Source organism: Schistocerca cancellata, chromosome 12 (genome assembly GCF_023864275.1).
Source record: "Schistocerca cancellata isolate TAMUIC-IGC-003103 chromosome 12, iqSchCanc2.1, whole genome shotgun sequence".
NCBI lineage: Eukaryota > Metazoa > Arthropoda > Insecta > Orthoptera > Acrididae > Schistocerca > Schistocerca cancellata.
Genome location: NC_064637.1, coordinates 116,333,344 through 116,350,081, shown reverse-complemented (window position 1 = coordinate 116,350,081; position 16,738 = coordinate 116,333,344). Strand labels below are relative to the sequence as shown.

The window sequence follows — 16,738 nt, the reverse complement described above, 5'->3', positions numbered from 1 at the left end:
CAACAAATCTTGTACCGCCATTATCTTTTATTTTTTGTTATCAGTCATGTCTGTTGTTGAGCTATGTATATTCATGTACAATGTTGTTTTCTAAGGGTAAGATCTGGCAAATTGTGTAACAATCTATGAGTAACATGGCTGTCTTCGAACATACTGACCTGGTACAGGAGGCCGCAACCTCTTGTCGTAGCGTTCCTTCCTGAGCAGCTCATCCAGGATTTCTTTATCTGACTTCCCATCGCTGAAGTCATCGAATCTGCCAATAGAAATAGTATTGGGTAACTTAACTTCAAATATCAATGGGAACTCAAATTCAGCTGCTGATGTGTGTGTACATCTACCAGAATCTACAACAACAACAGCAATTATACAGTTTGGTATACATGCATCAAGTTTAACAAACTAACTCAGTGACACAAAATACCAATATTATCATTTGAAATTTCAGGATAGTATGCCTAAATATTGACCTGGAATTATCAGAAAGTACAGGAAAAGTATTAAGCTTATTGAAGCAAAAGTAATCTGGGTGCACTGTGTGGGGGATGATCAATGACAGTGAACCCAGGGCATTGGATTGTTTCAGATGTCATAGCACTCGTGTGGTCTGGTACTGTCTTACTGAAGGATAGGGTGCTCAATGTGTGGATGAACTCTTCGAATTTGTGCTTCCAGTTTTATGGGCATCTGTTTCTCATGCACTGACATAATCATGTTACACACGGCCATGTTACATGCTACAATCTGAAGCCATCTAGTGGCAGAGGATTGCAACTTCTGTCAGCAAAGCAGGAAAGTGACCAAGTAATATGCATGACATGTAGTACCTCAAGCAACATGGAGAACAGAATACAAAATTTGGAGGCATTAAATTTCAGCATGGCCTCATACATATGCACTCCATGGAGACTAGATAGGTGACAGTAAAAGATTTTTGGTCATTAGCAGCTTTAACTAAAAGACAACATTGTATTTAATGTTTGTACCATAAGATCACTTCAAATTCAGTTACATCAGTAATTCCATGTGTTACTTCTGCTTTTGTACATGTAGATGCCAAAAACACAGCATTACCTGTTAGTCAATTTTGGCAATGACCAGACAGGAGTGAATAACAGTCAATGTCATTTACATTTTCCCAAACTGCTACTCCCACTGACAACATCACCAAATCATCTTAGATTTCACATATAGCATGTCAAAAGGAATATTTCCATTTCATCAAGTAGTAGGTGACTAAAGTGTAATTGGACTGAACAGTTTTCATTCATTAATTCATCAATGTGTTCCATAGGTTTCATAAATGGCAAGTGTGTTAAGAGTAACTCTTAAGGGATGGGAAAGACCAATCTTAGAAAACTGCTGCATACACAAAGAGAGCTTCATTACAGATTCAAGAAAAGTCAAAACCTAGGAGACAAACAGAAACTAAATGAAACAAAAATGAGTGTAAGGAGAGCAATGAGACAATCATTCTTTGACATTGGAAGTAAAATTTTGTCAACCAGTCTGACTAAAAACCATAAGAGGTTTCAGTCTTTCATAAAATTGGCAAATGGTTCAAAATCATCTATTCAGAGACTCAGTAACTGTACAGGCACCAAAACAGTATATAACAGAGAAAAGGCCGGAATACTGCTTTTGGTCTTCTGAAATTGTTTTACCTCTGAAGACCATAATACGCTCTCTCCTTTCAATCATCGTACAAACACTGAAATGTCAGATCCTGAGATAACACACTGTGGAACAGAAAAGCAATGACAATCCCTTAATAGTGGAAAGACATCATGACCAGATGAGATACCTGTAAGATTCTACAAAGCTTATGCAAACGAACTAGTTATCTTTCTAGCAGCAGTTTACCATAGTTCTGATATGAAGGGTACCTAGTGACTGGAAAGAAGTATATGTCAAGAAGGGCCGTAGGACTGATGCACGTAATTATAGACCTATATTGTTTATGTCAATCTGCTGTATAATTATGGAAAACGTTATGCTCACAAATTATGACTTTTTGGAAAATGAAAATCACCTGTATAAAATCAATTCCAAAAAAAGAGATCTTGCAAAACTCAGCTTGCTCTGTTCTTCCATGAGATCCATAGCACTGTAGACAATGGTACTCGGGTCAATGCCATGTTCATTGACTTCAGGAAGGCATTTGACACTGTCCTGCATTGTGATTTAGTAAAAAGAATATGAGCTTACCCAGTATTGGACCACATGTGCGACTGGATTCGAGACTTCTTTGCAGGTAGGATCCAACACGATGCTCTTAATGGAACAAAAGTGACAGCTGCAGAGGTAATTCCAGGAGTACCCAAAGGGACAGGACCGTTACTGTTTAAAATACATATAAATGACCTAGTGGAAAAAGTCAGCAGCTGTTTAAGATTGTTTGAAAATGTTTTGGTTGTCTATAAGGAAGTAGCATCACCAGAAGGCTGTACAAATTAGCAAAATGATCTAGAGAGTATTGTTGAATGGTGCAGCCTCTGAAAGTTGAAGCTACACGTAAATAAATGTAATATATTTTGCACAAGTAGGAAAAGAAATCTGCTTCTGTACAACGATACTACTGAGATGAACTGCTGGAAATAGTATCTACTATAAAATATGTAGAAGAGCAATCTTAAGTTGAACGATCACATAAAACAAATAGTAGGAAAAGCAGATGCCAGACTGAGATTCATAGGAAGAATCTTTATGAAATGTAACTCACCCATGAAAGAAGTGGTTTACATGGTGTTTATTCAATCAGTTCTTGAGTACTGTTCATCAATCTGCGACTCTTACCAGGTAGGGCTGATGAAAGAGAGAGAGAGATCCAACAAAGAATGGCACGTATCACAATGGGGTCGCTTAGTCGGTGTGAGAGCATTACTGAAATCCTCAACAAACTCCAGGTGCTACAAGAAAGGAATTGTGCATCATGGAAATGTTCACTATTGAAATTTTGAGGAAGTACTCTCTGGGGAGAGTTGGACAACATACACTACTGGCCATTAAAATTGCTACACCACGAAGATGACATGCTACAGATGCAAAATTTAACCGTAAGGAAGAAGATGCTGTGATATGCAAATGATTAACTTTACAGAGTATTCACACAAGGTAGGCGCCAGTGGCGACACCTACAACGTGCTGACATGAGGAAAGTTTCCAACCGATTTCTCATACACAAACAGCAGTTGACCGGCGTTTCCTGGTGAAACGTTGTTGTGATGCCTCGTGTAAGGAGGAAAAATGCGTGCCATCACGTTTCCGACTTTGACAAAGGTTGGATTGTAGCCTATCGTGATTGCGGTTTATTGCATCGCGACATTGCTGCTCGTGTTGGTCGAGATCCAATGACTGTTAGCAGAATATGGAATCGGTGGGTTCAGGAGGGTAATATGGAACGCCGTGCTGGATCCCAATGGCCTCGTATCACTAGCAGTCGAGGTGACAGGCATTATATCCATATGGCTGTAATGGATCGTTCAGCCACGTCTCGATCCCTGAGTCAACAGATGGGGGCGTTATCAAGACAACAACCATCTGCACATTTGCAGCAGCATGGACTATCAGCTCGGAGACCATGGCTGCGGTTACCCTTGCCCCTGCATCACAGACAGGAGCGCCTGCGATGGTGTACTCAATGATTAACCTGTGTGCATGAATGGCAAAACATCATTTTTTCGGATGAATCCAGGTTCTGTTTACAGCATCATGATGGTCGTATCCGTGTTTGGCGACATCGCGGTGAACACACATTGGAAGTGTGTACTCGTCATTGCCATACATATCACCCGGCATGATGGTATGGGGTGCCATTGGTTACATGTCTCAGTCACCTCTTGTTCGCACTGACAGCACTTTGAACAGTGGACGTTACATTTCAGATGTGTTATGACCCGTGGCTCTACCCGTCATTTGATCCCTGCGCAACCCTACATTTCAACAGGATAATGCACGACCGCATGTTGCAGGTCCTGTACGGGCCTTTCTGGATACAGAAAATGTTCGACTGCTGCCCAGGCCAGCACATTCTCCAGAAGTAACTGTGGTCAATCGTGGCCGACCAACTGGCTTATCACATACGCCAGTCACTACTGTTTATGAACTGTGATATCGTGTTGATGCTGCATGGGTAGCTGTACCTGTACACGCCATCCAAGCTCTGTTTGACTCAATGCCCATGCATATCGAGGCCATTATTACGGCCAGAGGTGGTTGTTCTGGGTACTAATTTCTCAAGCTCTATGCACCCAATTTGCATGAAAATGTAATCACATGTCAGTTCTAGTATAATATGTTTGTCCAATGAATACCCGTTTATCATCTGCATTTCTTCGCGGTGTAGTAATTTTAATGGCCAGTAGTGTATTACTTCCTGCCACGTATATCTCACAATATGACTGCAATGGAAAAATTTGAGAAATTAGAGCTAATACAGAGGCTTACTGACAATCATCTTCCCATGCACCAATCGTAAGTGGAAGAGTGGAGCTGATCAGTTATTGGCAGTACAAGTACCCTGTGGCACACACCATTAGGTGGCCTGTGGAATAATGGTGTAGATGTGGAAAAAATGAGAACATTCAGTGATGTGGAACAAGGCAAGGTATACATTAACAAGATAGAAACTTTATCTGTGCACTGTACTAACAATGAACTACCACTAGACTGCTTAGTGCTATTCACACTTATGCCACTTAAATTTAAACAAGTGAATTAGTAAGGAAACTGCAACTTTGAAGGAAACTCCTGGCTCTGCATTTTTACCATGCAACTGCTATCAGCAGCTAAACATTTACTTGATTACAATGGTACTTTTCAAAGAACATGTCTTTTAGATTTTTAAATACTGATTCCTATTTACATACTATTTGTCATTCATTGACTGCTTTGTTAATTCTTGGCAGAATATTTTATACATTATGAAAGAAAACACACATGACACTGGTGTAATATTTTTCAGTATTTACTATTTAATGTTACAAACAGGTTTTTTGGCTCTTATGCTATCATGAGAAATAAAGATAAATAAGTGTGGCTGTGAAATTTTTGTACGCTCAAACATTTTTTATGAATGCATCTATTCAGTATCTCAGTTGGTTTTCAGAGATGACAATGTGGAATAGAAATATGGGGCCAGTAGAGTGTGCAAAAAAATTTTTAATCAGCGAAAAGTAACCATCAGAGCAATGGCTAAATCAAGAAGAACAGACTAGCTGTAGGCCATTACTACAAAAAGGTTTTAACTTTCTACTGTATGTACACATAAAAGACTACTTTTTGCACAGATACGTAACCTTGCTATGAGAGAAAGTATAAAGTTAAGAGTCATAGAACACAACACAGCTAAACTTGAAAAAAGTACTGCTTATAAGTAGAAACAAAATTTATATAGTTAGTAGGTATATTGTACAATAGATACAAAATGAGTACTTATGTATGATGCTATTATATTTAAAAATGATATAACTTGATAATTAAGTAGTGTACGTAATTATTATTGTGTTAAACTGACAATGTAAATATGTAAGCCTACTTGGATCTGACCTATATATGTGCACCCATAGTTGCCAAATAAAATGTGGTATAAGCTACTGAATAATGGCAAGGAGGCCACGAAGAAACAGACTTCGTTCTAATTTTGTAAAACTATGAACATAAATAAAATATATAGCACATTAAGTAATGAACTATATAATTAATTACAATTGTTCTAAGAGAAAATAAACTAAACAATAAACTTTGGTGACATGTTCCAAAGGAATAGTGGAACAAAATAATTCGGTCTTCAAAAAGGCCAATATTACAAATAGGTAATATATAAGTGTGTGATTAAGCAGGTAAGTGAAGCAGATATGATTAGGCCTACACAAAAAATTATCTGGGCAAGTGAAATTACGGTAACTGATACAAAGGAAAACGATGGGGCATGTATGTGAATGGGAGGGGTAATTTACAACATCGTCTGGGTGGGATTACAAGCAGTATCTGCAGTTAGAAGTAGCAAGTAAGGAAAATGTGATCATTCAGCACTAAGACTGGGTAAATGGACATATATCTAATAATTTCCATTGGTTCAAGGTACTTCATCTTCCTCCCATGATGAGTGTGATGTCCTGTTGCACATTTTAAATTTGGCCTTTCTCAAGCAGGTGGTCTGCACAAATATAGTCTCCTCCTCTAGATTTCCTACTTTATAATATTGCTTTAAGCATGTGAATATTGCTCTGGTGGTCTGACCTGTATAGAATTTGCCACAATTACAAGTGACTTACTATGTTCCACTTAGCACTGGGCAAAGACCGACCAGCAGTGTTGTTCGTGTATAAATATTGCTTTGCAGTTCCTGGTTTTACACTTTCTGGGCACATTTGGAAAGACTTTTGCTCGTATCGTGCTGCATTTATTAATGTCTTGAGGTGGTGGGTCGAGAACAGAAACAGCATAGCTCCTCTCTTCTTTACCCTGTTTTTTTACAACACATCTGTTCAATTTGATTTTTGGTGTATAGTAGGGTAAGAATGTAACAGACAGACTATTAAGTACAGTATTAACAAGATTTTCTTTGTTGCAATGTTTTCAAATATTAATCGAATATTTGTTCCAATGTACATGACCAAGTTTTCACATAGATAAAAACATTAATTTTCCAGAGTAATTTCAGAAAAAGAATGCAGTACATAGAAATTGTCTTCAGCCAAAAACTGAATATCTAAGTTAATATATTAAACTTCTATTAACGGAGACGAAAGTCTGAAAAGTGTATCAAGATAGAGAACTCTCTCCTCTACTAAATGCAGTGTTCGCAATAACTGTGAGGAAGTAGTCAGTGAATTTGGTTGCAAACTATTTGAAAGTGTCACTATTTCTGTTAGAGCTATTTTCTGGGGTTACAGTTTTATTTGGATTATTTCTTTTCTGTGCAGTTTTTTTCTTTGTTCAAAGAATGTTTTATTTTGTTGAGGATAGTACTTGAGTTTTGCTTCTTTTGATGTCTGAGTGGATGATTCCACAATACTAGTCAAATGGAGTTTCAGATCTGACGACTGCTTGATCTCGGAATCACACAGTGGTCTCTCTTCCTAGCATGAACGTTTTAATACCGGTAGTTAGCCACCCTTATCCCTGCTTCTTTTAAATTTGCCTTTATTTGTTTTAGGGGAGACGAAGGCTCAAATAACGCTGGAATATTAAAAAAAAAAAAAAAGTTAAATTTGCCAACACTGTCTGCTTCATTAATTAATTCCCAGCGTTCTCCCATTACGTCTCTCTAAATTCTTTGATCGAGTTATTGTTAATGATTCTGCGATACAATATTTCTATATGTACGTAACTGCTCCGTAAGTTCTAATGTTAGCAGTTAACAAACTTGAGCAGATAAACTATCGACTATCGTTGTTACAGCTAAATCAGTGAGAGTTCTTGATCAAAATGCTGCTTAATATAAGAAATATTAAAAGGGGCAGTAACAAATTGCACCACAACCATAAAATGCTGTTTCTCAACTTAACTGACATAGTCGAATTAGTAGTAGCACTGCTGTATTCACATATTTTGCGAAAAAGGAAACAATAATATTGTTTTCGAACATATTTGTCAAGCATTTTCGTATTAAATCTGATGTCTAGTACAGTGTACTATGAAACAGCTTTACATTTTAGAACGCTTTTGTTCCGCTCAACAGTTGTAAATAAATTCAGTTCCATTCACTATTTAGTACGCACCAACATTTTCAGGTTTGTTCTTAATTGCGACCGAATGAGTTCGATCATTCGTTTTTTGTTTGTTGCCCTACGGTATCCATATTACGTCATTCAGTGAGCCACATTTTTGAAAGCATGAAACATTTAAGGATGTAAGTATTTCAACAACAAAGAGAAAACGTAAGATAACAAGATACAGACCAAACATCCAATATCTTTGACATGCATTTATTGTATTTTCTTAGAAAATATCCCGAACTCAGATGCTCGAACAGAATGATCTGCAGGGTGGGTTCCGAAAACAGAGATCATGTGACACTCAAGACGTCCTGAAACCCATGGATCGAGACAGTCACGTGGCTGCAGTGTTTCTTGACTTCCCAACACGGCCGTACCGAGTGAGATTGGGACTGCCAAGGGCGTAGGCACAGGCTAAACAGAGGTCCCTATTTTACCGGGACAGTTCCGATTTTCACATAAATGTCCTGGTGCCCCGAGAAAATCATTTGGGATACATATTTGTCCCGGTTTTTAAACATGAAACAAAATGCGTGCAATACAAGTTCTCATTTAATTATTTGTGAAAAACAAGTTTTCTAGAAGTAGAACGTCGTAGAAATTTTCACAACGTATAGGCTTATCGCACTTAGTTTGTCTTACGCCTAAAGAAAGTGTTAAGAGGCACATTGAAAAAAAAAAATTCAGGTATTGCCTAGCCCCTCGTCTAACTTGCCATCCTGCTCTCGAGTCAAGTAACACCAAAACCGAAGGGAGCATAAAGGAGCATTTCGTAAACCATTTCTCCTAATGGGACTCCAGCCATATGCAGGTTAGTTTTGTGAAGCCATTAGCAGTCCTTGTTGACTATTGTCTGGCATGCTTGCACGCTTGCCCTAACAGCCTGCAGTTAAACGAAACCTTAAATTTTAGTATGAAGTGAGTAACTTGTACCTGATTAGTGATCTGTAATATTACACAGTTTTAAGGATTAACAAATTGTAGCTACGTACGCAATGAGTAAACATTGCAGAAAATACAGGGTGTCCCACTCAAACCTCCCTGATTTCAAAGACCCAGGAAAAAAACAAAGTAGATATATGACAATGAAAAATGCACTACATTGTAGAGCATCTCAAAGAATTTATTTATTTATCTCCAATACATCTCCACATGTGAACCATTCGTAGCACGAAGAATATCGAGTCTATATTCAGTTTCTTGCCAAGTTCTTTGTAACATTTCCTCCGTTATTGATGCAGTCGCATTAGTGATACGATGTCGCAACGTAGGAACATCGTTCACTTTGGTCGCATACACGCGGTCCTTCACGAATTCCCACATGAAGAAATCAAACGGCGTAATGTCGGGTGAACGTGGTGGCCAGGCAATGGGTCCTCCGCGTCCGATCCAACGACTGGCATATTTCCTATCCAGGAACTTGCGAACAGCCGTTGACCACTGCGCCGGAGCTACATCTTGTTGAAAAATTATGTAGGTTGCAAGTCTTGTATCTGAGGGTACACAAACTGCTCCAGCCCGGGGTCCCGGGTTCGATTCCCGGTGGGGTCAGGGATTTTCTCTGCCTCGTGATGGCTGGGTGTTGTGTGCTTTCCTTAGGTTAGTTAGGTTTAAGTAGTTCTAAGTTCTAGGGGACTGATGACCATAGCTGTTAAGTCCCATAGTGCTCAGAGCCATTTGAAACTGCTCCAACATGTCCAGATACACTGACCCATTCAATGTTTGTACCGCAAAGAAGAACGGTCCAACTAATCCTGTCGTGCATTAGCCCGCGCCGGAAATTTAGTTTAGGGCTATTGCGAACATGTTCAATGACAGCTATTGCGAACATGTTCAATGACAACGTGCGGATTTTGCGAACCCCAAATCCGCACAGTATGCTTATTAACCCTTCCTGGTAGATGAAAGGTTGCCTCATCTGAGAATAAACATATTTTGACTCTGTCTGTCCAGCTGTGGCTGGTACATAGCATAGAATTGGTAATAAAGGTAATAGTAATATCAAGACGCTGCAGCAAATTGTTGTCGGCGTTGTTTGTCGTTCGGCGTCAGATGTTGCAGAATTTGCACTTTGTAAGACGCTGGTGAACTACACGATGCAATGTTGATCGAGGTACATTAAGTTGCCTAGATGCTTTACCAATTGACTTACGTGGGCTTCTGAGAAACGTTTGTCTGATGTCCTCCACTGTCTCTTCTGAAACTCCGTAACGTGCACCGCCAGAATATTTCGGAACACTTCCTGTTGCCAGAAACTTCCTATACCATTCCTTAATTGTTTTCACATCGGGTGGATCACATTCATGCACACAACGATAATTTCTTTGCACAGTAATCGGCGATTTTGTTTCTGCAAACAACACTACTGCTTGCACACACTGCTGTGGTATCGCCATTTTCACTTCAAGCGACCAAGCTGCACTCTGGCGACGATACTTGGCACTTTTGACGCGGGAATATAAATTCTTTGAGATACTCCACAATGTAGTGCATTTTTCATTGTCGTATCTACTGTGGCTTTTCTCTCCTGTGTCCTTGAAATCAGGGGGGAGCAGATTAGTGCCGAGGTCCGGTGTGCCGGCCAGTCTGTGGATGGTTTTTGAGACGGTTTACCTTCCTCGGCGAATGCGGGCTGGTTCCCCGTATTCCGCCTCTGTTACACTATGTCGGCGATAGCTGCGCAGACACTTTCTCCACGTACGCGTACACAATAATTACTCTACCACGCAAACATTGGGGTTACACTCGTCGTTCCCTGAGGGGGGGTGGGGGGGTCCACTTTGGGACGAACCGCACAATAACCCTGGGTTCGGTGTGGGGAGGCGGTGGGGTGAGTGGACTGCTGTGGCCTATTGTGGGGTTGCGTACCACTGTGGGCTACGGCGTTTCTAGGTCCTCAGTTCAATACAATACGATACAATGTATCAGTCTGTTATTTCAGAGGAAAATAATTTTATTTGTGAGTAATTTAACTATGTTTTCATTTCCAATTCACAAAATAAGGATACGCTCTTGCCACGAGTTTTTCATCTGCTGCATCGTCATACGTCTGTTATCGATATCAAAGTATCACGATGATTGTCAAGAAAGGTAAACGTCCATATAGTAATGACGTTACATAGAATCACAAGTGTGATGGTTTTTTTCCCTTTGAAATCTGGTCAGCCGAGGCAGGCACAGAGGGGGCGCAAAAGCTGGCCGAAAAAAAAGACAGTTTAAGAATTAAACATGAGAAGTTCGCGGTTTCTCCTGTCCCACCATCTGCTTATGAGAAGAAAGCTTTTTGTCGACTGTGACTATAAACGAACGCTGTTGTCACAGTGTCATGTCTACAATGTCGTTCAATCTTTGTAGTATAACAAATAAGCGCTTATTATCGTTAACACGGTTTTTGTGGAAACGGTGCACTTGATATTCACAGCTCGCTCACGTCCAGCAGTGCAGTTCTTGCGGTAACTCGCTGTGGAATTGTAGGATCTAAAATGTCGGCAAGCGAATGCTGAAACAAATGTGCTAGTTTGCTTCGCTCAAAGCAATAAAACGTAAGAGTGAAATTATAAGAAAAACACAATTTTTGGAAAGGGCTATTTTCCCATGTCTTAATTATAGCCCTCCTTTCAAAAATGGTTCAAATGGCTCTGAGTACTATGGGACTTAACTTCTGAGGTCATCAGTCCCCTAGAACTTAGAACTACTTAAACCTAACTAACCTAAGGACATCACACACATCCATGCCCGAGGCAGGATTCGAACCTGCGACCGTAGCGGTCGCGCGGTTCCAGACTGAAGCGCCTAGAACCACTCGGCCACCCCGGCCGGCAGCCCTCCTTTATTTTTTAATTAATAGTTACCCACCAGTACTAACATACGAGGAGCCTATAAGAGCTGATGTCTTCATTATACATTATATTAAAACCACTGCACAGCAGCTGCCGTAAACAAGAGATACAGATTTTGTTTTATTTCCAGTTTCTTAAAAGTTTTATGTAATCAATGTATTAATTACTACAATGATACATTCAATCCGTTGGGTGCCATATTTTTCATCAATACCATTGATTTAAGTAATATTTGTCAAGTATGCTTTACTTTTAAAGCCTTCTTACAAATTATAAAGTTTGCTGAACCGGCGCAGAAAAAAAATTCAGAAAGGTAGCTTTATTGCCGGGGTGGGGAGTAGTTTTGCTACGGGCACTGGATCACCTCGGTACGGTGCTATTTCTGAAAGCCATTTGACTCAATACCATGCATTCTGTCGAAAGTATGATCATAATTACGAAGTGCCAAGAGATATGTTTTATATTAATGACCTTGAGAACAATACTAATAGTGAAACTTCCTTGCAGATTAAAACTGTACGTTGGGCCTAGGCTCGAACCCGGGACGTTTGTCTTTCGCGGGTAAGTTTAGAAGGTAAAAGATGAGATACTGGCGGGAGTAAAGCTGTGAGGACGGGTCGTGAGCTGGGTTGCCAGGTGTTCGGTTCTTTACCGAACTGTTCGGTATTTCAGCTCCGTATTCCGTACCGCAGTACGAATAGTTTGGTAATTTTAGAATTCCATTCATATTACTAATTTAGATACCGGCAGTGTATACAAAGATGTCCATATACTATACTTTGGAACAAAGTCAGTCTTGTATGCCCACGAACTCGTTTTTCAAGAAAACGTTATTAAACGGAGAAGGAACGGCTAATACAAAAATGCTCTTGCTTCACATGAATCATTCATGGGCTGAGCGAGAAACAAACTGAGCGTCGATCTGTAAAAGAAGAATTATGCATTCGTTGCAATTTGAAGTTTGCTACACGCAATGATTTTGCCAAAAATTAAAGGTTAAAAAACTGTGACTAGCAATAAAAAAATAAAAAAAACTGTCGAAAACTGTAAGTGGCAATAATAAATACAATTTTTAATGTTTTCAAGTGTTTTATTGTGTCCACCCTCAGCTCAGCAAATCCTTTCGCCAGGAAATGTTCGGTAATTTTGCCAATTTAATCTTGTAAGCCTAAAAGTAAATAGTGCTTGCATAGTTCAGTCGGTAGAACACTTGCCCGCGACAGGCAAAGGTCGCGGTTCGAGTCCCGGTCCGCCAGTTAGTTTTAATCTGCTATGAAGTTTCATATCAGCGCACACCCCGCTGCAGAGTGAAAAATTCAGTATGGAATATTAATAGTAACCTCTGAGCTTTCGTAGATGATGCACTTATCTCTAATAAAATATTGTCAAATGAAAACTGCACAAATATTCAGTCAGATATTGATGAAGTTTCAAAATCGTGTGCAGATTGGCCACTGGCTTCAAACGTTCAGAAATGAAAAATATTGCACTTCAGAAAGCGTAATGAACGTATCCTGTGAGTCACAATTGGAGTCAGTCATATCTAACAGTTACCTCAAAGTAACAATTTTTAGGGGCGTGAAACTGGTCACATACTTTCAGCAATAGGTAATGCGACTTCGGTTAATTGGTAGAATATAGGGAAATGCAATCACTCTACAAAGGAGATTGCATACAAAACGCTCGTGTGCCCCATCCTAGAATATTACTCAAGTGATTCGTGCCAGGTGGGATCAACAGGAAATTTTAAATGTACACAGAGAAGGGCAGCACGAATGCTCACATGTTTGTTTGAGCCATGGGAGAGATGCTGAAACAACTGAACTGGTGAAAATTTGAAGGCAAACGCAGACCATCACTTCGGAGCTCTCTAAGAAAGTTCCTACAAACAAATTTATGAGATTAAGAGATGCATCTACACTCCTGGAAATTGAAATAAGAACACCGTGAATTCATTGTCCCAGGAAGGGGAAACTTTATTGACACATTCCTGGGGTCAGATACATCACATGATCACACTGACAGAACCACAGGCACATAGACACAGGCAACAGAGCATGCACAATGTCGGCACTAGTACAGTGTATATCCACCTTTCGCAGCAATGCAGGCTGCTATTCTCCCATGGAGACGATCGTAGAGATGCTGGATGTAGTCCTGTGGAACGGCTTGCCATGCCATTTCCACCTGGCGCCTCAGTTGGACCAGCGTTCGTGCTGGACGTGCAGACCGCGTGAGACGACGCTTCATCCAGTCCCAAACATGCTCAATGGGGGACAGATCCGGAGATCTTGCTGGCCACGGTAGTTGACTTACACCTTCTAGAGCACGTTGGGTGGCACGGGATACATGCGGACGTGCATTGTCCTGTTGGAACAGCAAGTTCCCTTGCCGGTCTAGGAATGGTAGAACGATGGGTTCGATGACGGTTTGGATGTACCGTGCACTATTCAGTGTCCCCTCGACGATCACCAGTGGTGTACGGCCAGTGTAGGAGATCGCTCCCCACACCATGATGCCGGGTGTTGGCCCTGTGTGCCTCGGTCGTATGCAGTCCTGATTGTGGCGCTCACCTGCACGGCGCCAAACACGCATACGACCATCATTGGCACCAAGGCAGAAGCGACTCTCATCGCTGAAGACGACACGTCTCCATTCGTCCCTCCATTCACGCCTGTCGCGACACCACTGGAGGCGGGCTGCACGATGTTGGGGCGTGAGCGGTAGATGGCCTAACGGTGTGCGGGACCGTAGCCCAGCTTCATGGAGACGGTTGCGAATGGTCCTCGCCGATACCCCAGGAGCAACAGTGTCCCTAATTTGCTGGGAAGTGGCGGTGCGGTCCCCTACGGCACTGCGTAGGATCCTACGGTCTTGGCGTGCATCCGTGCGTCGCTGCGGTCCGGTCCCAGGTCGACGGGCACGTGCACCTTCCGCCGACCACTGGCGACAACATCGATGTACTGTGGAGACCTCACGCCCCACGTGTTGAGCAATTCGGCGGTACGGTACGTCCACCCGGCCTCCCGCATGCCCACTATACGCCCTCGCTCAAAGTCCGTCAACTGCACATACGGTTCACGTCCACGCTGTCGCGGCATGCTACCAGTGTTAAAGACTGCGATGGAGCTCCGTATGCCACGGCAAACTGGCTGACACTGACGGCGGCGGTGCACAAATGCTGCGCAGCTAGCGCCATTCGACGGCCAACACCGCGGTTCCTGGTGTGTCCGCTGTGCCGTGCGTGTGATCATTGCTTGTACAGCCCTCTCGCAGTGTCCGGAGCAAGTATGGTGGGTCTGACACACCGGTGTGAATGTGTTCTTTTTTCCATTTCCAGGAGTGTAGGAAAATACTACAGGCGCCTACGTATCGCGAAGACAAGATTAGAATAATTACAGCACGCACAGTAGGGTTAAGCAGCCCCGCACGTCATACGTCTATGCAACTGGGAAAAGCCCTAATAACTGGTACAATGAAAAGCACCCTCTGTCATGCACTTCACAGTGATTTGCAAGGTATGGATGTAGGTGTACATTTTGGTTGTTTTTAGCTCGTTGTAAGAGCGGCTAACCGTTTATGCACGTGATTCTGTTACAGTATTTCAACGTTCGTGTTAAGCAACAGACGTTTTCTGCAAGCTGATGTTATGTTTTGTCGTTGCTACGTCAATACAGTAGTGGAACTCACGGTTGGAACAGTTGCGCGCAGTGTACATGCAACAGCATAAAGACCCAGATACCTAAAAATGCAGTCACATGGTATCGCATTTGATGTCAGTAGTACAGCATGTAACAAAACACCAAAGACTGAGGTGGTAGTGGATGTAACTCGGTATGAGGGCAGTCGGCTCTGTGCGATGTAGTGTGTGGGTACATGTCTTTCCTGTAGATAGGACAATGATTACTATTAGTAACAGTGCGCATTATGCACACGAACCACGAGTGTGACGTAGCCACAACGAAACAGCTGTCATTTGATGAAACAGCAAAAATCGGCGCGTAGAAGGAAAAGGGACTCTCTAATCGTCAAAGTTGTACCGTTCGAGTACAGTGATTTATAATTTCTTTAGATTCGGCGCACGACATGGACCGAACGAAAGATATGGGCAAAGCAGAAAATTATCAGAGGCATCGAAACTGTTACTTTTGCGCAAAGCAAGGACCACGACCCCCCAAAACCCGCAATTCTTCTCAACTTCTTGCTGGTTTACAGTTGCCAGTAACTGCCCAGACATGTCCGACAGATCTTGTCAAATGAAAACATCTTTCATTCAAAAAATTGCTGCAGAATCCTGCTCTAACGCCTTAAAATAAACTGGCTATATTGGAGTTGGCTGAAACAGGTACGTCACGGACTCGAGAATGGGATAAAGTCATCTTGAGTGATGAGAAGTGATGTGTCGGCAGACGTGCCAACACTGTTTTGTTGGAGGAGACCGAAATGCACGCTATAAGCTCACGCAGGCTGGCGTGAGGTCTGAAACAGGATACGTAATGAATGCTATAAAGAAAAGTACGTAGCTTCTGGAATACTTAACTTTAATCCACATTTGTAGAACATCTCTCGTTACTTGTACAGGCTTTATACTCACAATATCAATTGGTAATGGCGCCTTGCTAGGTCGTAGCAAAAGTAGCTGAAGGCTATGCTAACTATCGTCTCGGCAAATGAGAGCGTAGTTATCAGTGAACCCTGGCTAGCAACGTCGGCTGTACAACTGGGGCGAGTGCTAGTACGTCTCTCTAGACCTGCCGTGTGGTGGCGCTCGGTCTGCAATTACTGACAGTGGCGACACGCGGGTACGTCGTATACTAGCGGACCGCGGCCGATTTAAAAGCTACCACCTAGCAAGTGTGGTGTCTGGCGGTGACACCACAAGGAGAATTTTAATTTAGATACCCCGGATAGACTTCAGTACGACTGGCATGATCTGAGAACACAGCAACAAGTAAGAATGAGCAGAAATTTTGGTGATAGAAGTGTTATGATTTGGGAGGCATTCTGCACTAAAGGTAAATCAAGCCTTACTTGGGTGAACACTGCCTAGAGATAGAATGGCTTTGAATGTATGAGGACTAGGAAACTAATGCTTCATCAAGATAATGTATCTGTGCAGGTTTCTGCCCCCAAAAAAGAGGTTTGAAGATAAGAATGTCTTGCCCTGGCCTTCAGTCC

General features: G+C 41.7%; 1 protein-coding gene across 1 annotated transcript in view; it reads right to left on the bottom strand.

Moving 5' to 3' along the window:
- The window catches only part of LOC126109589 (glutamate-gated chloride channel), a 519,836-nt gene that overhangs the window by 250,057 nt on the left and 253,041 nt on the right, over positions 1-16,738 (bottom strand). Inside the window, exon 3 of the mRNA XM_049914624.1 lies at positions 159-256. Within this exon, the coding sequence (XP_049770581.1) occupies positions 159-256 (98 nt within the window). The remainder of the gene's footprint in view (positions 1-158; positions 257-16,738) is intronic.